Source organism: Perognathus longimembris, chromosome 17 (genome assembly GCF_023159225.1).
Source record: "Perognathus longimembris pacificus isolate PPM17 chromosome 17, ASM2315922v1, whole genome shotgun sequence".
Taxonomy (NCBI): Eukaryota; Metazoa; Chordata; class Mammalia; order Rodentia; family Heteromyidae; genus Perognathus; species Perognathus longimembris.
Genome location: NC_063177.1, coordinates 24458903 through 24481756, shown reverse-complemented (window position 1 = coordinate 24481756; position 22854 = coordinate 24458903). Strand labels below are relative to the sequence as shown.

The following is a 22854-nucleotide window of genomic DNA, read 5'->3' as shown; positions in this document are numbered from 1 at the left end:
TGAAGTGGCACAAACTGAGAAGAGGCATGCTCTTTGAGCAAGTTGCTTTATTTCCCCGAGTCTCAGCTTTCTCCTTTGTTAAACAGATAGAATGTAAGCAACATGCTAGGGTCCTCAGGTCGATTAAGAGTGGTAACTCATGCATGCATTTAGCCTGCCATTAGCACATGCTAACCTGTTCCCATATGCACACCACCCAGGCATAGAGCTAGAGTCCTACCACTCTGGAGGAGAAAATCCAGATGTGGGGTGAGCTTCAACACCTGGACACTGGGCCAGTCTTGTCACAGGAGAGGAAAGGGACATTGAAGTCCTACCAGGTTCTTGGCCCTATACGAATGAGCCTTAAAAGGGCCTTGTCTATGAAGGCAGGTCTTTAGTGAATTATAATCATTTTTTATAAAAAGTAAAGTTCTGCCTATAAAAGTGGAAAGTCTAAACCAGGCACCAGTGGTTTGTGCCTATAATCATAGATACTCAGGAGGATGAGATCTTAGGATCACAGTTCAAAGCCAGTCCAGGCCAAAAAAAAAAAAAAAGTCTGTGAGACTCTTATCTCCAATTAACCACCAAAAACCCAGAAGTGGAGCTGTGGCTAAAGTGGTAGAGCAGTAGCCTTGAACAAAAAAGCAGAGACAGTACCAAGACCCTGAGTTCAAGCCCCAGGATGGGGTAGCTTGTGTGTGTATGCACACATATGTGTACACACATGCATGTACATATGCACATACACAAACATACATGCACACATGCGTGTGCAGGCAGGAAATGTAGAATTTATGACACAATATAAAAATGGAAATGGAAATCACTTCATCCCGGAGAGAGCCATTATTAATATTTTGTAGTATTTGTTTCTAGAATTCTTCACTTTGTAGTGTCTGCTTCACCAAACTGACACTATTTTGTATATGATTTTGTAAACTGATTTTAAGTCAAGCACTGGAGCTTGAACTCAGGGCCTTGTGGGTTCCCTTAGCTTTTTAGCTCACGGCCTGCACTCTACCACTTGAGCCACAGCTCCACTTCCGGCTTTTTGCTGGTAAGAGTCTCACAGATTTGTCTGCCCAGGCTGGCTTTGAATCATGATCCTCAGATCTCAGCCTCCTGGGTAGCTAGGATTATAGGTGTGAGCCACCAGTGCCTGGCTAGTTTTCATTCTTTCTGGAGTCTTATTGATGAAGTAAAAGGCTCTATCTGAAGATCTGAGGCGATCCTCTTGGATGAGCACAGAAGCAGCCAACCATTTCTGGGTTTACTAGAGGTACACCAACCTAGATATCAAGACCGTCAGAGCCAGTCTGTTTCTTGTGTTCCAGGACCCCACGTGATGTCATGAGGTCACCTCCTTTGGGAAGCCTGAGGTGCCCTGCCTCTGCCCAGTCTATGAACAATGCTGTCTGGGTTCCCCTTACCTTTCCCACGTGCCTTTGCTCTCCCTCTCAACCCACTGTGCCCGCCAAGGCAAGGTGTAGTGTGTGTATGGGGGGGTGGGGGTGAGGTGAGGTGTGGCGCATGTGCACACATGCCCACCACCTTCTCTGGACCAGGACCTCCAAGGCCAGAGAAGAGTAGGTCTGGATCAGATCAAACTTCCTTGGTGAGTGTGGAGTTACCCAAGAGGACGTGCCCTCATGGGGTGGGCAGCAGGGCTGGGAGGAGCCACCGGGAACGTAGCATCGCATAGACAAGTCTCCGGAGAGCTTTGAAGAGCTCTACAATGTCGGGATGCTGTAGAGCTGGTCCACATCACAGCCTGTGAGGATTTTTTTTTCTGAACACTTGGAAAGTTAGTGTCTCCTCAGTGACCCCCCCGCCCCAGTACCTGTACACACAATGCCTTCATTCGATGAAGGAGAGACCAGGCACCCTTCTGGATGCTAGAATGCCAGGATGAACAAAATAGCCATGGCTCCTGTCCCTTGCCACTTACAGGGGGCAGGGCATGGCTTACAGTCACCTAGACTGGATGAAGGTGTCCCGAGTCCACTGTGAGCTCCTTGAGGCTAGAAATCAGTTATACTGACTTTCTAAATCCTTCGTTTATGTCATTTGAAAATTTACTGTTTCTATTGCATAAAACACCGCCCCTTTAAAGTATTGGTGTCAGCATGTTGGCAAGGCTGCACAACCAGCACTAGTTACAGGATATTTCAGGATATTCTCATCACCCCATCAAGGAAACCCTATACCCAGGAATTCTCACTCTCTATTCCCCCTTCTGGTAGTCACTGATCTGCTTTGCATTCAATGGATTTATTTGCCTCTGGACATCTCATGGAAACAGAGCCATGCAACATGTGGTCTTTTGTCTCTGACTTATTCCACTTTGGATACTATTCCTTGGTTCTTCCACATTGTAGCATATGTCAATACTTAATTTCTTTTTGTAGTCAAATAATGTTCCACTGTATGGACATACCACAGTTTATCAGTTGTTGGATGGTTACAGTTAAGTTCCTTCTTCCTTTTAGTTTTCTGCATATGGATGCGCAGTTTTCCCAACACCAGTTATTGAAGAGTCTATCTCTCCCCCACCCCCACATCATTTATCTTTGGCTTCCTTATCAAATATCAGATAAGAGTACATATATTTCTGGGACTTCTAGTCTGTTCCATTAATCTCCAGGTCTATTTTTGTGCTAATACCAAACTGCTTTTGTTCTTATAGCTCTGTAGGAGAGCTTGAGGTCTGGGATTATGATACCACCCACATTGCTTCTGTTGTTGTTTGTTTGCCTAGAATTGCCTTGGCTATTTGAGGTCTTTTGTCATTCCATATGAATTTTTGGATTATCCCTATGAGATTGGTCAACTGCAAGGCGTCTTCCCACTATGTAGTTTAGGTTCAAAGAAATGCATCCAAATTCCCTTAATGTCCAGGGAACCCTCCTGTTAGTCCCCCCTTTTCTTCTTCTTTTTTTTTTTTTTTGCCAGTCCTGGGCCTTGGACTCAGGGCCTGAGCCCTGGCTTCTTCCCGCTCAAGGCTAGCACTCTGCCACCTGAGCCACAGCACCCCTTCTGGCTGTTTTCCATATATGTGGTGCTGGGGAATCGAACCGAGAGCTTTATGTGTAGAAGGCAAGCACTCTTGCCACTAGGCCATATTCCCATCCCCTCCCCCTTTTCTTCTGTAGTGGTCCAGCCATGCAAGGTAGACACAAGCCCCACCCCTGACCCATCTCAACTCCTTCCTGGTAGGCAAATACACAAAGAACACAGGCCCTGGATCTTTGTAGTGTGGACCCCACCTCAAGAGCCCCCAGGGAGCCTGCCAGGACCCCAGTTGTAGCTGTCCCCACACTCCTGCTGACACAGCAATAACCAGGGTCACAGGCAGATCTATGCCGCACACCGCACTGGAGACTCTTTTCACCCCCAAAGGGGGCTGTTTTGGTTCAGCAACTCCCAAGGCTTGACTAAGTTAATCACTGATGACAGAGATTAATTTATAACTGGACAGCAGACAAGATAATTCAGGCCTTGGCAGGGTGGCACTGAACTGTGGCGCAAGGCATGGCTCAGAAGATACCTGGGTGTGTCTCGATGCCAAGGCTGGGAACTGCGCATCTGCGTTGTTTCTGCAATGGCTGGGGACTCCCCTCCCCTACCTCCTGCACATCTGTTTGTCATAGAAGACCTATCCAGGCCACAGCCAAGCCCCTCAGGAAAGTCTGGTTAGGAGGTGCACCTGTGTGCTAACCCAGCCGAGACATGCCAGTCAGACTGGAGGCAAGGAGGGAAGAGGAGGAGGAGAATGGAATCAAAAGATGTAGAAGAGCTGGGCACTGGTGGCTAATGCCTACAATCCTATGGTTCAAAGCCAGATGGTGCAGGGAAGTCCGTGAGACTCTTATCTTCAATTAACCACCAGAAAAACCAGAAGTGGCTCTATGGCTCAAAGTGGTAGAGCACTAGCCTTGAGCAAAAGAGCTCAGGGTTAGTGCCCCTGAATTCAAGCCCCACAACACCCCCCCCAAAAAAAGTGTGGGAGAATGAAGGAGGGATGGGAGCTTAGGCTGAGAAAAGGTTCCTACAGCTTGAGTCAGCCAGGGAGTCAAGACTTTGGGGATCTGCCCTCCCATTGTGCATTCATGGCCCCTATCTCTCCACTCCCAGCTCCTTCCTTCTGGACTCCCCTCAAAAAGATGGAATTGCTGTGTGGGCCCTTCTGGGGCTTCATCTTTATGCCCAGGATAAGCCTTGATGCTTTCATATTGAATCAAATGACTCTTCTGGTCATACTGCCTTGGACAGGGGGCACTGGGGATTTGAGGCCCTTGATCAACATCATGGCTTCCCAGATAAGTGTCTCCCCACATGCACTCCACCTCTCAGCCTTCTTTCCTGCTCTTGGCACAGACCTTTGGGAAAGGCTGTGTTGGTAAGAGAAGACCCTTTACTCCATGCTGGGGCCTCCTGCTAACCTACTCAGTGGGCCTGGAGGATTCCAAAGGGGCTTCCCTCCATTGGAACTGACAGAACCTTGGTTGTATATTGTGGCCAGCAGAGTACAAGATTGATTCTGTGTGTGTGTGTGTGTGTGTGTGTGTGCGTGCGCGTGTGCCTGTCCTGTGGATTGAACTCAGCACCTGCATGCTATCCCTGAGCATTTAATTTTTGCTAATGGCCAGCACTCCACCACTAGCGCTGGACTACTTGAGCCACAGCTCCACTTCTGGCTTTTTTGGTAGTTTACTGGAGATAAAGAGGCTCACAGATTTTCTTTCCCCCGGCTGGCTTCAAAGCATGATCCTCAGATATCAGCCTCCTGAGTAGCTAGAATTACAGGTGTGAACCACCAGTGCCTGGCTTGATTTTTGAAGCTCCTACTCACACTTTTGGACCTGCTTTTCTCAGCCAAGAATCCTTGGGCAGTGTACAACTTGGAAAACCTTCTGTGGGATCCCTGCATCCATCTCTTCTTGAACAGAACATTCTGGGTTCTTGGCTGTCCCTCACAGCTAAAGGATCCCTTTATACTTCAAGGACAGAATTACATCTTCCATGGGCATAAATCTGTTTGGACATTTATAGAGGGATTTACATGTATTTTTGGAAGAACTGGGTGTTTTCCTTATCTAAATTGAAAGGATGATTCTTTTAAATATGATCCAAGAGAGCCCTTTCATATGGTAATTCACACACAGGCTGGCTGATAAGCCCCAGACTTGGCATGTGCTTCAAAGCAGAAAGTGGATTTAGATGAGGAACAGGGATTTTTTTTTTTCATCTGATTTGCTTTTAGCCATTGACACTGGGATAAATTTGCATTCTGAATGTCATTAAGTCTCAAAGACCTGGGAGAACCAGATTTAAAAAAAAAAAAAAAAGTCCTATATGTGGCACCTGGAAAGGGTAGAGGAAGCATTGGTACATTTGGCAGCTAGGAAAAGAATTGTCTGGGGAGGACAGTGCTAATCACACACTCACAAATCAGAGCCTGGAGCCGGAGTGGCCTTTGAGAAGCACCTCCTCTGATCCTGCCATGTATACCAGTGGGGAAGCTGAAGCTGGAAGGGACAGAGCAGATTGGCTTAGGTTTCACAGTGAGTGGCAGAGCTAAGCTGACAGGTACCTAACAGATGCTGTCTTTTGAGCCTAAACCTGGTGCTGGAAGCTCCCCCACGGAGAAGGGCCAAGTGGGGTCACCACGCCAACAGTGTCCCTTCAGCAGGTAGGGGTGCACCATTCCCAGCCCAGCACTGGAAGTGGCAAGAGGAAGATGGAAACTGGTCTCAAGGATGCAGGAAAAGACACAAGGAGGTCGCGTGCCCTATCTCTGATCCATGAGTGACTGGAAGAATTTGTTTTGGGATGTTAAAGGGCTAGATGTCAAAGCAACATCCTCCCTTGCTTATCTTCCTTTTCTATTCTCTCTCTCTCTCTCTTAAATAGTACTGGGGTTTGAACACAAGGCCTTGTGCTTGTTAGGCAAGCTCTTTACCACTTGGGCCATGCCCACAACCCTATTTGCTTTAGGTTATTTTTCAGATAGTGTCTCCCACAATTGTGCCTCAGACTTAGATCCTCCTCCCTATGCCTCCCACTCAGCTGTGACTGCAGGCCTACATCATGATAGCCTATGAGGTTCCATGTCTGTCATGTCTGATATCTGGAGATGCGTATCCAATAGTGAGGCCTATTCAGTGGGTGCCCAGCAAGTGGTAGCCGCTCTGAGCAGATATCCTGTTAAAGAAGGGGACAGGATGCGTGCTATCTGCAGTAATCCTGTCCTTGGTGCTTTCCAAGGTAGGATCCTCTCCCATTTCACAGATGAGCACACCGAGGATACACGTTCTGCTTTTGTCCAAAGTTGCTGAGCTGGAAAGCAGCAAAACCTGGCACTTCTGGTTCTGTGCGTTTTCACAGTGCCCTACCAGCTTCTCCACACTTGACTTTGATTTTCCTTCCTCCCCAGAGGGCCCACAGACACATTTAAATACATGTGAGGTCCTTCAGTATTAGCTCTGCCTATGGAAGACAAATGCGCTGGTGGCTCAAGCATTTGAGAATGTTGGAAATAGCAGGCCCTTTCCCACAGCAGTGAACCAGGGGAGGGGCATCTGGGGACCACACCCAACTCCGTGTGAATTTTACTCCAAAACCGATTTCCCATAGGTAGGCCACAGCATAACAATGCTCCTATTCAAGCTTTGAAAGCAGCACAAGAATCAGGCTTGTGGCTCAGTGGTAGAGTAGGCACTTGGTTCAATTCCTAGCATGGCAAACAAGTCAAGGAGTCTATGATTCTATTATCTCCAATTAACCAGCAAAAGAAGCTGGAAGTGGGGGTGTGGCTCAACTGTTGGAGTCCCAGTCTTGAGCAAATAAGCTAAGTTGAAAGGGCAAAGCCCTGAGTTCAAGTCCCAGCACCAACACACAAAAAAAAAAACCAAAAAGCCATTTGGAAGGGTAAAAGATTATAAAATGCATCCCATAATTCACAGAACAACTTTAACCTACATAAACAGAGGCCTGGTTTTAAAAAAAAATTCTTTTTAGTTTGCTAGGCACTGTTGACTCATGCCTGCAATTGTAGCACCAAAGTCAGTGAGACTCTTACCTCCAATTAAGCACCAGAAAACCAGAAATGGTGCTGTGGCGCAAAGTATTACCCTTGAACGAAAGAGCTCAGGGATGACACCCAGACTCCAAGTTCAAGCCCCACAACCAACGATTTTTAGCTTTACATATATCAAAAACATGCAAGTCTTCAAACACCTCCAGGGTCACTTAATTTGCATTTGCGCCAATGAACAACTCTGAAATAAATGAAAAAGTATGGTCAAGGCTGATCGCACACAAAGGTTTCCATATGCGCTCAACTCAGCAGATTCAGTCGTGACCCCTACTGAGTGTGGACTCTGAACGGCCCAAGCATTCTCTACGCTCAATGACCATTCTGCACAATGAATTCATCTGTGTAATTGTGCTTAGCTGTCCCAAGATTAACTCTGTGTTTGCATGAAGATCAAAATGCTTACTTTCAGAAGTTTGGTTTTCTCCAATTTCTGTCTTATCTAGGGAGGTATTTGTGCTTGGAATTTCCTGGGCTTTTTTCTTTCTTTTTTAAAATCCCTTATAGGGATTGAGAATGTAAAGGTAAAAACAAGGCTAGGGCGCCTTACTTCTTATTGTTTTTGTTTTGAAACCAGCCATTGGCATTTATTCTTCACTGTTGTAGCATTCTCTTGTCAAAGGCGACCCAAACAGAGATCTTAAAGTGGGTAATTGCATTCTTGCTTAGCCCCGCCCCTGAACACAGATTCTAGTTAGACTATGACCTAAATTCTGTGTTATTAATTTTCCTTTTCATAGCTGGGCACTGTGGCAAATGCTTGTAATCTCTGCACTTGGAAGGCTGAAGCAGAAGATTTGCATATTTGAAGCTAGCTTGGGCTATGGAATGAGACCCTGTCTCAAAAATTACTACCAAGTTATGATCTACATTTGTAAAGGGTACATAGCTGAAGCCCACAGTTTGGTAAACGTTCATATAGGCATATTCTTTTGCTTCACATTTTATTATTATTATGTGTATGCTGCTCCTGGGACTTGAACTCGGGTCTGGGTCTGAATTTTTGTGCTCAAGGCTAGCACTCTACCACTTGAACCACATCTCACGTCTGGCTCTCTTTGGTGCTTAATTGGAGATAACAGTCTCACAGACTTTCCTGTCCTGGCTGGCTTCAAACTAAGATCCTCTGATCTCAGCCTCCTGAGTAGCTAGGATTACAGGTGTGAGTCCCTGATGCCTGCCTTCTGCTCCACATGTAACTGCAGCTTTTGTTTGTGTGCCACTGGGAAGGGTATTGAGATATCTGTTCTGGGCTGTTTTTTTTTTTTGTTGTTGTTTTTTTGCCAGTCCTGGGGCTTGGACTCAAGGCCTGAGCACTCCCTGGCTTCTTTTTGCTCAAGGCTGGCACTCTACCACTTGAGCCATAGCGCCACTTCTGGCCTTTTCTATATGTGAGGTGCTGAGGAAACGAACCCAGGGCTTCATGTATACGAGGCAAGCACTTTTTGCCACTAGGCCATATTCCCAGCTGTTCTGGGCTGTTTTAAGGACAGCCTCTCTACCCCTGTCCCCTGAGGAGGCTGGCAGGCATGTGGAGCCGCTACCAGAAGAGTGGTGGCATAATTTATGTTTCACCCCCCATGCTTTCCAGTGGCGAGTTCCGGAGAAAAGTTGGAAGGCTCACACCACAGTGATGATCTGAGCTGTGAATGGAGTGGTTTCCCCTTAATCATTACCACTGCTGACATCAATGGAAAGCAAGGGACATGTGCCGCCTGCATGGGCCCCACTATGAGTGGAAAGGAGGCGACCAGGTAGGAATCGGCTGGATTCGAAACAGAAGGGTGAACAGGCGGCCTGATGGAGCTTGGCTTTCCTTGCAATTGTCTCTTGTGACAGGAGTATCCACACAGCCCTGGCAGTTTCAAAACCCTCTCAGGAGGACAGGGGTGTGTTTTCCAGAGTGGCTGCGTGCGCCAGGACACAAAGTGGCTTTGAGAACAAACAAGTCCTTTCTCAGAGCAGGTGGCCAACTGCTTACTCATGCAACCGTGCTATAAAAAGGCTTTGTAAGTTGAGGCCCAGCTCCTGAGCTCTGGACCGACCCCTAGATTTGTTCCAAAAGCTCCTTCTGGAGGAGGGAAAAGGAAGGAATGGCCTCAGCCCCCCCCCGCCACCCCCCCAGAGCACTGGCTCAAACAAGCTAAGTCAAGAGGGAACCAACCCTGTCTGTGGGTGCCGGCAGCCCAAGCAAATGTCTTGGAGACAGTTTCCTATCAGGGGACGAGACCACGGCAGCCTGGGCAAGAACAACCCAGTTTCAAAATTCACTTACTACAAGTTGGATAAGCCAGGTGTGGGTGTAGCCCACCTACAACTGTAACGATTCAGGAGGCTGAAATCTGAGGATCAAAGCCATGCACGACTGTGAGACTCTTGTCTCCAGTGAACTAGCAGAAAGCTGGAAATGGAGGTGTAGCTCAAGTGGTAGACGGTCAACCTTGAGCAAAAGGGCTAAGGGACAGCACCCAGGATCTGAGTTCAAATAAGAGTACAAGTACAGGCACAGGCATACACACACACACACACACACACACACACACACACACACACACAGTTTTACAGGAAGAAATACAGCATTACTTGGACCCTAAATAGAAGCCTACTTATTCAGTGCACTCATTCAACCATCCCTGAGTGGAGCAGGTTAAACAGGATCCAGTTGGGACAATAGGATCAAGTGAGATCCAGTGTGATTGCCAGGCTGAATTAGGGAGACATTTGAGGTTCCAGGTTGTGGATTTAAGGAAGGAACTTATTAACTGCCAAGTGAAAAGTTAGCTTTAACCACAATCCTACAGGGTAGAGTGTTCTACCACTTGAGCCATATCACTACTTCCAGCTTTCGTGTGTGTGTGTGTGAGTGTGTGTGTGTGTGTGTGTGTGAGAGAGAGAGAGAGAGAGAGAGAGAGAGAGAGAGAGAGAGCGCATTGGGGCCTGGGCCTGGGCTTTTTTGCTCAAGACTAGTGCTCCAAAACTTGAGCCACAACTCCACTCTGGCTTTTATGGTAGTTAACTGGAGATAAGAGTCTCATGGACTTTCCTACCTGAGCTGGTGTAGAATTATGATCCTCAGATCCCAGTCTCCTGAGTAGCCAGGGTTATTATAGGCCAGAATGTTTTCTATATCTTTATAAATGCATCCTCAGATGTGAAGGAGCACCTTAGGGTTTCCTTTCCCTTTCCTCCAGCCCCCTGCTATGTCCCCTGCCCTTTACTGTGGTCTTGAAGCACAGGTTTCTGTGCATGTGCAGTGGGGTCAGAAAGAAGCTCTAGTTATTCATGTGGATAGCTTCCCTCACACCTGTAACATAATCTGCACTTGAGAATTGGGTGAATTTGAATAGACCCTTGGGGTGTTGCTCCTCTTTTCTGTCACACTTGTCCCAAAGGTCTCTGAGTGTGAAGATGGAAGAGCTCCCTGAGTTCCTGCCCTGCCCACGCTCAAGAGACATCTCACCTTGCAGGGCCCACAGGCATTGCAAATCCAGCCTAGCTCTGAGCTCTGAGGCCACATCCCCTATGAACTAGAACAGTGGCTCTCAGCTGTGCATATTTTACCCACTTCCCCCTGGCTCTGGGGAAAGGGACATTTGGCAGTGTCAGGCATTTGGTGAGGGAGGGAGAGGAGGGGTTGTGGGATCTTGAACTCAGGGCTTGGGCACTGTCCTGAGCTTTTTTGTTCAAGGCTAGCACTCTACCACTTTGAGCCACAGCTCCACTTCCAGTTTTCTGGAGGTTAATTGGAGATAAGAGTCTCACAGAGTTTCCTGTCCTGGCAGGCTTTGAACTGAGATTCTCAGATCTCAGCCTCCTGAGTAGCTAGCTTGACAGGCATGAGCCAGTGGCACCTGCCTACCAGGGATATTTTTGTTGTCACAGCTAGGGTGGAAGTTCTTTAGGACATCTCCTAGGTAGAGGTCAGGAGTGGGGCTGACTGTCCCACAATGCATAGAATAGCTCAACTGTTGTTCCTGTAATGTACTCCATGCACCGTATGTGCCATCTGCCTGTAATGCTCCTGCCCTGGGACCCCCAAGTTCACCCCTCACCTCTTCAAGTCTCTGCTCAAAGGTCATCTTCCCAGGTAGGCCTGTCCTGAGCACCTCATTTAAAGCCTCAGGCTGTGTCCAGCATGATCTTCCCATTGTCTAGGCTCTATAAAAGCACTTCCTCTCTAATTAGTTTATTGGATCTCTCTCTCTCTCTCTCTCTCTCTCTCTCTCTCTCTCTCTCTCTCTCTCTCTCTCATTCACTGGCATTTTCCCACTGCCTGGTGCTCAAAAATTGTATTTCTGAATGAATAAATGAAGTGATTAAGCAATATAATCTTTTATCCTGTCTGACTTATGAAGTTGCTATTTTTTTGACACTCAGGCATTAAATCTAATTTGAGGACTATGCTTGAATGGAGAGGGTGTAATTCATGGGCCATACAATTCAACATTTTTAAGGGTATAATTCAATGGCTTTTGGTGTATTTAAACAGTTATGGAACCATCATCAAAATTTTATAATATTTTCATCACCCCCCATTTCTCACACATTGCTGTATTTTCACCAGTTCCCTGGCCAGCATTCATCTGTCTTCCAACTCACCAGTGCTGTCCATTCTGGACATTTCACATGAACAGAATCCTAGGTGATTTGTAACTGGCTTCTTTGACTTAACAGAATACTTTCGTGGAGCTCCAGTGGCGCAATCGGTTAGCGCGCGGTACTTATACAGAATGCTTTCAGGTTCACCGCATTGTAGAATACATTAGTGTTTCATTATTTCTATAGTTGAAGAATCCGTGGAACACACAGCCAACATTTTGTTGATCAAATCATCAGTGGATGGGTGCCCCGCAGCAAGCTGCTGTGGACATCGTGTGTGTGTTTTGGGGTGCACATAACATGCTCATCCCCTGCCCCCCCAGCATCTCTGGAGTGGAGTTGTAGGGTCCCATGAGAACTCTGCAGTAACCTTTCCAGACACTGCCTGTTGCTGTCTCATCTCTTCCCAGCCTGGGCTCCAGGACCAGTGCGTTCCCTAAAGCAAACCTGCTGGCGGTTCCAGAAATCCTTCTAGAAATCCTCCCACACAGTCCAGGCTTCCCAGATGCACTCATGTGATCTCCGCCCATCCTCTATGCTGAGCCGTGGGCATCATGGCCCTCCTGCCTGGGACCTTTTCTCACCATTTCATGCTCCTCAAGGAAGTCTGACCACCGACCCTGGCCTCTCTCCTTGGCCGACTGCTCAGGACTCTCCTCAGGCCTGATGCTGGCCTCTGCCTCAACCTCCCCTCCCAGGCTGCATCCCAGCAGTGGGCCTGCTATCCTTGAACCAAAGAGCTCCTCAGGGCCAGAGCCAGGACAGCATTTCTGTATGCATCTGCAAAACCTGATGGGCATCTGCGGCTCATGCCTGTAATCTTAGCTACTCAGGAGCCTGAGATGTGAGGATCATGGTTCGAAGCCAGTTTGGGCAGAAAAAATCCGTGGGTCTCTTATCTCCAATGAACCACCAAAAAGCCAGATGTAGAGCTGTGGCTCAAATGGTAGAGTGCCAGTCTTGAATGAAAAAAGCCAAGAGATAGATAGAGGCCCCAAGTTCAAGCCCGGTACCACCAGCAAAAACAGACACACACAAAACCTAAACAAAACCACCAAAAACCCTGTGTCTGCCTGGCCCTTAGTAAGTGGTAGGGTAGGGGTGAAGGGGCCGAGTGCTTCCTGCGCTATGCAGAGCAGGACCACTGAGGCAATGTCACCAGATGCCTCACCACACTCTTCCAAAGAAGGTACCTGAAGCTCAAGGTAACAGGCCTTGCCCGCCACATCCCAGAACTGTGGGAAGGAGGGCTTGAGTGTTAGATCAGTGATGCAGAGACAACTGGCTAGGTGATTAAAAAGTCAAGGAGTTCCATCAGCCCTACATCACACATCAAAGATTCACATGCTTACTGGTGAGTTACGTAGCTGGTATAATGGTGCACACCTGTAATCCCGGAACTTGGGAGACTGAGGCAGGATGCTTGTGAATTTAAGCAAAGCTGGGCTACAGAATGAGATTTTGTCTCAAAAACAAATAAGACTGCAACAACAAAACCAAAGAACAGTAGCACCACATAAGAGTTACGTATAAATCAACTACAAAATGGAAAATAACATCCAGCAATAGGGAATTGTGAAATCATTGGACATGAGTACAATGGACTATTTATCTAGTCGTTAAAGTTGTTTTGGAAGAATCATCAATGCTCAAGACCTATTATTAGGTAAAATAGAAGACTTGCAGAAATTCAGCACCAGTTGTAGCCTGTCCACCTCTCTGGAGAGGAAACACTGGGTGCTGGGTGGTGAAAGACTGCTCCATGCAAATCTTACCTCTATTTCCTGAAGAAAAACAGAGCCACGGGTTTGTGTTCTCTCAATAAAAAATTTTCTCCGAGAAGCTGAGGCATTGGTGGTTCACACCTGTAAGTTTAGGATCATGGTTCACAGCCAGCCTGGGCAGGAAAGTCTGTGAGACTCCCATCTCCAATTAACCAGCAAAAGGCTGGCAGTGGAGCTGTGGCTCAAGTGGTACAGTGTTAGCCTTGAGTGGAAAAAAAAAGATCCAAGCAATAATGAGAGGTCCCAGTACTGGAATAAAGAATTCTCTTAGGATTTTGGGATGTAGCATGTCAGGCTCCGAGTTGCATCCCCAGCACATCACAAAAATATTTTCTTTAAGCATTTGGAGCCTATGGTTTCTCTGATGTATTAGTATCACATGTGGTCCTGACTATGTGTATATATATGTATATGTGTGAGTGTGTGTATTTTTTGTTACACATCACTTCAGAACACATTCTGACTCTCACAAGAATGAAGACAACAGCCCAGGTCCCCAAGTAATTCCAGCTTGTGACCATTGTTCAGAAGCCTCAAATTGGAATCACTTATGCAACTTTTAATAGTCCCATATTCCTCACCACTAAACTCAGCACCTGTGAGGGATCCACAAGTAGTTGAAAGTTCCTCCAGGTGATTTTAACTGTAGCTAGTTTTGAGCTACTGTTCCTGATGAAAACAATCTGATACTGAAGCTCAGTGTTGGAATATTCTGTGTTCTCTGTCTCCATCTGCTGGCCATTCTACCACACTGCCGTAATTTACCTATACTCTGGGTACCACAAACATGCTGCATCTTGAGCTTTAAAAAGAATGAAAAAGCAAGCCTGCCATTAGTGGCTCCTGCCTATAATCTTACCTATTCAGAAGGCTGAGATCTGAGGGTTGTATTTTGTAGCCAGCTCAGGCAGGAAGGTTCACGAGACAAAAAAAAAAAAAAACCAACCCTGAAATTGGGAGGTGTAGCTCAAGTGGTAGAGCACTAGCCCTGAGTATAAAAAGCTCAGGGAGAGTGCCTAGGCCAAGTTCAAGCATGCATGCACACACACACACACACACACACACACACACACACACACACACTTGAAAATTCTAAGTAATAAAAAATAGCTGGGTACAGGTAAGCCCTAATAGCTATTCCCTCTTTAAAAAAAAAATAAAGTATCTCTGTAATCTTATCTGAGTATATTGGAAACTGTGTATACTGGTATTGGAAGTAGGAAATTGAAAGGGAATACCAAATTTGACAGACACAGGGTAAAAAAAGACAAACAACTACAAAAGCAATACTTGCAAAACTGTTTGGTGTAAGTGAACTGAACACCTCCGGGAGGTGGGGGGGAAGGGAAAGGGGGAGGAGGGAGAGGGGCATGAGGGACAAGGTAACAAACAGTACAAGAAATGTATCCAATGCCTAACGTATGAAACTGTAACCTCTCTGTACATCAGTTTGATAATAAAAATTTGAAAAAAAAAGATGACACAGAGTATATACTATGTGTAACAGGCAACAGGCTTGTCTAAGAGCACTAGATGCATCAAAGCATCTAGGATTTTCTATCTGGAATGATTTATTTATTTATTTATTTTTGCCAGTCCTGGGGCTTGGACTCAGGGCCTGAACGCTGTCCCTGGCTTCTTCTTGGTCAAGGCTAGCACTCTGCCACTTGAGCCACAGCGCCACTTCTGGCCATTTTCTGTATATGTGGTGCTGGGGAATTGAACCCAGGGCCTCGTGTATATGAGGCAAGCACTCTTGCCACTAGGCCATATCCCCAGCCCCTCTGGAATGATTTATATCACAAGTATATTTAGTCCTAGCTGGTATGGTGTGCTTCTGGCCTTGGGTGGTCAGTGGTAGACAGATGTGGTCTGTACAGCAAGGAGAATGTGCCAGTTTCTGTCTGTCTGTCTCTCTCTGTGACAGTGGTGGAGGAAGAGAGGAATCAATATTCATTTTCCTATTCTGCTCTGCAGGTTCAGACAGTCTCCCTGTGGGCCCAGTCAAAGAGGGAAGAGAGAGGAAGGACAGGGTAGTACCTGCTTACTGCTGCAGCCTCTGTTCTTTGGGCAGAGGCCCACAGGCTAGAGATTCTTTGGGTAGAGGTCAACAAGCCAGAGGTCCCCTGCTCTGACCTACGGGGTCAGAGATGCTGTTCTAGGGCCAGAGACAAGGCTTGCAGCTCCAGCTGTCTGCCTCTGGGTACTGCTTCTGGTTTTGGTCAGCTTTTGAGTTTGGGCCAGGAGACATTAGAGGGAAGAAGCTGGTAAGCTGACTGCCAGTTTGACTTTCTTTCTTTGCCTGGTCTTTTCCCAGCTAGCTGCTCCATGCATTTAGTTGTTTAGAGGGAGAGACAGGGTGAAATCTGACTGAATGACAATGTGAGATGAACTTATATTTAGTAAATGAGAATGGAGTTAATTTTTTTTTTTAAGTGTATGTTCGGGACTGGGAATGTGGCTTAGTGGTAGAGTGCTTGCCTAGCATGCACGAGGCCCTGGGTTTGATTCCTCAGCACCACATAAACAGAATAAGCCCGAAGTGGAGCTGTGGCTCAAGTGGTAGAGTGCTAGCCTTAAGCAAAAGGAAGCCAGGGACAGTGCTCAGGCCCTGCGTCCAAGCCCCAGGACTGGCAAAAACAAAACAAAACAAAAATTACATGTTCCCTTAGGACACACTGCTTTAGGGAGAAATTCCTTTTTCCCCTTGCTTTGTGATGGTTATAAACCTGATTCTTTGAATTTCTTTGTGTGTGCTCATACTGGGGCTTAAACTCAGGACCTCATGCATTTGGTTAACTCCTTTGCTCAAGATGGGCACTCAGCTGAATGCAAGTGGCTGGCGCCTGTCATCCTAGCTATTCAGGAGTCAGAGACCTGAGGATCACAGTTTGAAGCCAGCTAGGGACAGAAAATCTGTGGAACTCTTATTTTCAACTAACCACCTAATGGCAGGAAGAAGAGCTGTGGCTCAAGTGGTAGAGCAGCAGTCTTCGTGTGTCGGTGTGTGTTTGTGAACTAGTACAGAAGCCTGAACTCAGAACCTAGGTGCTATCCCTTATCTTTCCACTCAAGGTTGGTGCTCTACCACTTGAGCCATACCACTACTTCTGGCTTTTTTTTACTGGTTACTTGGAGATAAAAGTCTGATAGATTCATGTACCTTTGAACCTTGATACTCAGATTCCAGCCTCTTGAATGGCTAGGAATCCACTTCAGAGTCATTTCCACAGAAGAACAAGTTTCCAGAGAATTCTAGGTATGTTTTTTACTTGTCCTAATTCTTTGGAAACTGGTTCTCTGTCAATGGGAAATGAAGACTGGTGAGCCTGGGTGCTCTGTTCTTCAATCCCTGAGTAGACAACAGTTTAGAGGACAAGAAGAAGGGCAAAGGACAAAAGCTGTACACACAAGCCCTTAGATACTTCAAGCTAAAGAACAGTAAATAACATATCTCCAGCACCTATCTTCTGTATCCTGATTCTTATTTATCCCACATCAAATGCAAGTGTGAAATCCTTTAATAGATCCCTGAATTTCTGAGAGATCAATTCCAATAAATGGTTGCCAGTCAAGAGATTAAAAAAAATCTATATGTAAATAATTATGCAGCAAGAAACTACTTTCGTGTGATCAAAATGTAACTCAAGGGGCTGGGGATATAGCCTAGTGGCAAGAGTGCCTGCCTCGGATACACGAGGCCCTAGGTTCGATTCCCCAGCACCACATATACAGAAAACGGCCAGAAGCGGCGCTGTGGCTCAAGTGGCGGAGTGCTAGCCTTGAGCGGGAAGAAGCCAGGGACAGTGCTCAGGCTATGAGTCCAAGGCCCAGGACTGGCCAAAAAAAAAAAAAAAAAAAAAAATGTAACTCAAAAACCTCTGACGCAGGCTTGACTGGCCAGGGAGTGCAGTGCTGAAGGCTGGGCTGCACGCCCGCTATGAGGAACAGGCTCTGGCCTTGGCAGCTGTGCTCTGAGTGCCCTAGACAGGGCTGGCATCTGTTCTGCTCACCAATTCTATTCTATTCAGGCCGGTTGGCGAAAAGAGGATATGGTAGAAATGTGTTTCATCAGTTTATTAAGAAAAAGCCAATTCTTGGAGATACATCTACAACATCTAAGTCTTTCTATGTTCTTTTTTGCTGAGACCTCTGGTCAGCTCAGCTACATATCCCAGCCACAGACCCCGACCCCTGCCTGCCCAGGGTGGAGGTGCCAGCAAGCTCCACCGTGGCCTGCGTAGTAAACCCACTCTCCACAGTGGCCAAGCCCTTTGTGGAGAACTCAGACAGCTGCTAATTCCTAAATGGGGAGGATGGGCTGATACTGCCCCCAGATTAAATTCCATATATCATGCACTCAAGCCTGGGCCTCCTATTCCTGAACGTGACATCTGGAAAGCGGGGTGGAGCAGTCACCGATTTGATGGCTCGAAGAGTGCCACCTGTGAGCCAGAGGAATCACAGTAAGTAGTCAGGATATCTTCTAAGAAGTCCACGATGGCCCCTTTGGCTGTGTCCTTAGCCAGTGCTTGCATGCTGCTTACATGCTTCAGGGCCCTTCTGACCATTTGGTCTCTTTCCTGCGGACCGTGGGCTACCCCAGAGTCATCAACCTTGGCTCCTGACTTCAAAAACTGCAGGATATAGGGCCGGACCAGATCCCCATTCAGCTCAAGGGTTTCTTTGATGCAGGGCAGGTCCGAGGTGCCAGCCAGGCTCAGGAGGTGAATCAGTGCCTGGCAGATCTGGGTCCTCAGGCTGGCACAGTACTTGAATTCCAGGAAGTCCGTGGTGTCTTCGCTCTTGCGCAGGGCAGTGAGCAGTGCTTTCCAGATCTGAGCATACTGCTCCACAGACCCATACTGCTCTCTCTTGCCTGGGATGGAAAGGGCTGTGGCAGATCGGATGCGCACTTTGAAATTCTTGCACGATGTTACCACCAATGTCAGGGCGTGGTAGGCCTGGGAGGTCCATGCGGCTGTTCCTAGGAAGAATCCACAGTCACCAAAACGAGTAAAGACCTAGCAAGAAGTGGGGTATGAGAGAGGGGTGGAGGAGGCATGTGCCACTGGGTCAAGATGTAATCCCATGTGATCAGGGCAGTGAATGCTGACCCCAGGGCCCCTCTGTGAAACTGTGACAGGGGACATTGTGATCAATGTCCTTAACAACTGGGCAGACTGACATGTGCTTTCTAAGAGAGGCTCCACCAGAGGAGAGGGACATTCTTACCCAGTGGAAGAGCCGGATTTTTAAATACATTTCCCAACGCATAACAAGCATTCCACCGCACTTTCATGGCAGCCTCGGTTAGAACAGTAGAAATCAGGGCCTGGATAGATTCCTCGATGATTTCAGCAAATCTCGGTTTTTCTATATGAGAGGGTTGCAGAAAATGAAGCAAATTTCCAAGGGCCCGGACTGCATTGCTTTTTACCTAGAAGACATAAAAAGCCTTTGAAATTTGTTTTTGCCAGAGATGTTTCAGAAAGTCTAACTTTGAGACTAGTAGAACTCTGGGTCAAAGTGGTAGAGTACTAGCCTTGAGCAAAATAGCTCAAGCACATTACCTAGGCCCTGAGTTCAAGTCCCAGGACAGACACAAAAACTCAAGAGAGTCTAGATTTCTCTAAGCAAGAGAGCTAACGCATCCGGGAAAGGTGTGGAGGCCTGAAAGGCCATGTCTGTTAACCTCCTGAGCCCTCAGAAAGGCGAGGGCTTGCAAAGTCTCCCCCCTAGATTTTTAGTGCCAGCCTGTATCCCGGAGGTTTCAGAAATGAGGCATGAGGCCCAGAGATCCGGCTGGTCTACAGCAAGGTAAGGAGGAGGAGCTAGGCTCCTAACTGCAGCCCCGTGGGCTCTACTGCACAGAGTTCCCTGCAGTGTAGCAGATTCCTCTGGGCAGGTGTTTCGGGTTTGTTGTTATACCAACTCCCAGACCCTGAGCCCCGAATTCTGGTTGAATTGTTTTCCGGAGGGCAGCCAGGTTTTCAGAAGCACTGAAGCACATTAAGCTCTTGGTTTGGGGAGGTCCTGTACTAGGTGCTTTGCCATGAAGCATCTCCAAGGGACATATTCACAAGGACTTCCATGTTGCAGTGACCAGGAGAGAGGCTAAGCAATATAGTAAGGTCTCCTAGCTACTAATGGGCAAGCCAGGCCTTGAGTCCATGATCTCCTGATCTTAAAGCTCAGGCCTATCTATACATTTATCGTGCAATAAGGGACATTCAAAGCCAGGGGCCCTTATCCATCTTACTTGTTCATTTCACCTAAAAAGGGTTTGCAGGGTTTTTTTTTTGGGGGGGGGGCAGTGGAAGGAAATAGTAGATAAATATCAAAGCAAATACAATAAAACAAAACACTGTGCAGGTATAATATGGGCCATATTACACTTTAAGCATGTCTTTCACAAGACAGCTGGAGGCCATCTCAGAATGCAGCGGAAGCTTACAGCATCACAGGGTCTAACAAGCAGTACCAGCTTTTGTAGGGAGCCTACCTTGTCTTTGTCCTTGGAGGCATCTATCGCTGATTGCAACATCTTTAAGAGCAGGAGCCCAGAGAACTCTTCTTGGAAACTCGGATCTGGTGTTTCCCTGTTCCACCCAAAGCACACAAAACAGGTTAAAAGAAGAAATATAAGCATACAAAAAGATATTCACAGGGCTGGGAATATGGCCTATTGGTAGAGAGCTTGCCTCATATACGTGAAACCCTGGGTTCAATTCCTTAGCACCATATATAAAAAAAGCCAGAAGTGGTGCTGTGGCTCAAGTGGCAGAGTGCTCGCCTTGAGCATAAAGAGGCCAGGGACAGTGCTCAAGTCCTGAGCTTAAGCCCCAGGACTGGCAAAATAAAAAAAAAAAGAAAAAGATATTCACTAAGCATAACTAAAAAAAATCAGAAAAATAGCTTAACAAATTGTTCAGAACACAACAAGAACTCATAGCATGTTATATTTTGAGACAGTCTTGATACATACCCCAGACTGGCCTTGAACTCATGATCTACCTGCCTCGGTCTCCTGAGTGCTGGGATTATAGGCATGTACTACCATGACCCAGGAGTTTCATATCTAGGAATGTATTCAAAGGGAATATCTCAAAGCAGAAATTTTATGCACATACATGGTCTCTACATCCAGAGGCCTATAAGTCTCAGTCCTTAAACATATGTGGAAGAACGGGGGAATGGCTAAAGGCTTGTCACACAGCAGTGACTGCACAGGAAGGACTTACTAAAATCACTAGAGAATGCTTACAGATGTCTCATTAAGAGTTAAGTGACTTGGTATGAAGAGCATAGTTACTAGTGGGGACAGAAGTGGGGGCAGCAGGGTAGGAGTACCCCTTTATGCTGTCTGAAATTTTGTTGGTGGTTGTGAAGCTTGTACTCAGGGCCTAGACACTGTCCCTGAGCTCTTTTGTTCAAGGCTAGTGCTCTGTCACTTTGAGCCACAGTGCTATGTCCAGATTTGGGGTGGTGGATTGGAGCTAAGAGTATCACAGAGATTTTTCTGCCCAGGCTAGTTTAAAACTGTAATTCTCAGATCTCAGCCTCTTGAGTAGCTAGGATTATAGACATGAGCCACCAGCGCCTGGCCTGTTTGAATTTTTTTAACCTGTGGAATATATTACTCACAAAAATACAAACACTATGTTTTTAAAGTAAAGGTTTTGGGTTTCTGTTTTGTGTGTGTGTGTGTGGGGGGGTATTCGAGTTTGAACACAAGACCACAGTTCAGCCATACCCCTAGCCTTGGATCTCTAATTTTATATTTTCTATAATGTACAAATGTTACTTGTACTGACATATAGTACTTATTATATATTATATTTCTGATACATATTAAGAATAAGCTATTAACTGTACTACTTAAAGGAATACAAAATAAGAGGAGTAAGACTGACTACAGAATAATGAGGAAGCTCTCCTGCTAATTCTTTCAGAGTAGGATGAAAGGTGCCCTCTTGGGACTTCTGCCTCCAAAGTCACTCAGAGCAGCTGGGCCTGATGATAAGTGTCTGTAATGCCAGCACTCAAGAGGCTAAAGCCAGAAGATCACAAGGCTAAGGCCAGCCAGGGCTATGGGGGGAAGACCCTGTCTCCAAAAGTCACTCAGGGAAAAAAGGTGAGTTACCTACATGTTGACAATCAGAGTATCTGTCAGGTTGCCCAGGGACCAGGCTGCCTTGGCACGAACATTCAGAGACTTGTCTTGAAGCGACATCAGTATGGCATTTGCTGTGTCTGCAACAAACATGGCGTCCTGTAAGACAAACCAACACTGCATCATGTTAGGAGTTCACGCTATTGCCTTCAGCCTTCTCACATTTATCTTCACTTAAAGATAGAAGCCTTCATTACACATTTTAATTTGGAAAATAAAATTCACTTAATCAATTACCCGTCTTATACATTGCACTTTGGCCACTCAATACAGTCTGAAGGAAGGTCCTGGGACTTCGATATGCACCTTGATGGGCAAGGCGCTGCTGGGCTTCGATCCTGGGCTTCTCAGAACCTGTGACTTTTGTCTATGAACTCTGTGCTGAGGCTGCTTTGCACTTCCAGGAAACAACATTCTGACACTGAATACATTTCCCCAAACACGTCCTCTTCAGTGAGAGAAATGCCACACGTGGCCGAAAGGGAGCGCTCTATTTCCTTCTTAGTAAACCTCTGTGTTAGCTTTCTAAACGATTACTATTTCATTTTGTTCAAATCGTAATAGCAATGGTGATATCCCACTTCATTCTCATTCAATCATTCAGTAATTTTCAGTACTAGGCATCAAGTGACCCAGGCAGTGTGCTCAGTAATTAAAAATAAATGAATGAGAGATATTACTATATTTAATAGCAATTAAGAAGATTACAAAACAAGTTAATTTCCTTTACTGTCCAACACAGGAGCTCTATAAACACACAAGACTGGGGCATAGGAGAACAAAGTAGGCTCGCTCTGACCTGTCTGAGACAGGGAAAAAGCACGTAGACTCCGAGGGCCCGGGAGGTAGCAGCTTTCACTAAACGGTTCTTGCTGTCATTCAGGCCTAGCAACACTGTGATACACAGAATCTGTTTGTCGTTCTGTATGAGAAGATAGACAAAAGGGAAAGTGACCGTAAATACATGCTCATGCTGAAGTCCACATTCAAGAGTTGAAAGGCAACACAGCTATTATCTGGAGCTGCCTCCTTTGTAAGGGCTATGCATACACATACAAGTGTAGACATAAACACCACTGCAGACTATAGAGGAGCAGTTAGAACACTGCTAAGGAGTAATGCTATGTCATCGCCAAATTCATGTTCAGATTCGCCAATGTTGCTGGCATTAGGAAACAGGCCCTTTCAGGGGTGGTTAGGTCATGAGGGCAGAA

The 22854-nt window shown here is 46.5% G+C and overlaps 1 protein-coding gene across 1 annotated transcript in view; it reads right to left on the bottom strand.

Moving 5' to 3' along the window:
• Positions 1-17526: 17526 nt before the first annotated feature.
• The window catches only part of Heatr6 (HEAT repeat containing 6), a 33943-nt gene continuing 28615 nt past the window's right edge, over positions 17527-22854 (bottom strand). Inside the window, exons 16-20 of the mRNA XM_048365871.1 lie at positions 22440-22562; positions 21615-21739; positions 19970-20066; positions 18700-18904; positions 17527-18451 (exon numbers count right to left, since the gene is read on the bottom strand). Coding sequence (XP_048221828.1) covers positions 17880-18451; positions 18700-18904; positions 19970-20066; positions 21615-21739; positions 22440-22562 — 1122 coding nt within the window. The 3' untranslated portion in view covers positions 17527-17879. The remainder of the gene's footprint in view (positions 18452-18699; positions 18905-19969; positions 20067-21614; positions 21740-22439; positions 22563-22854) is intronic.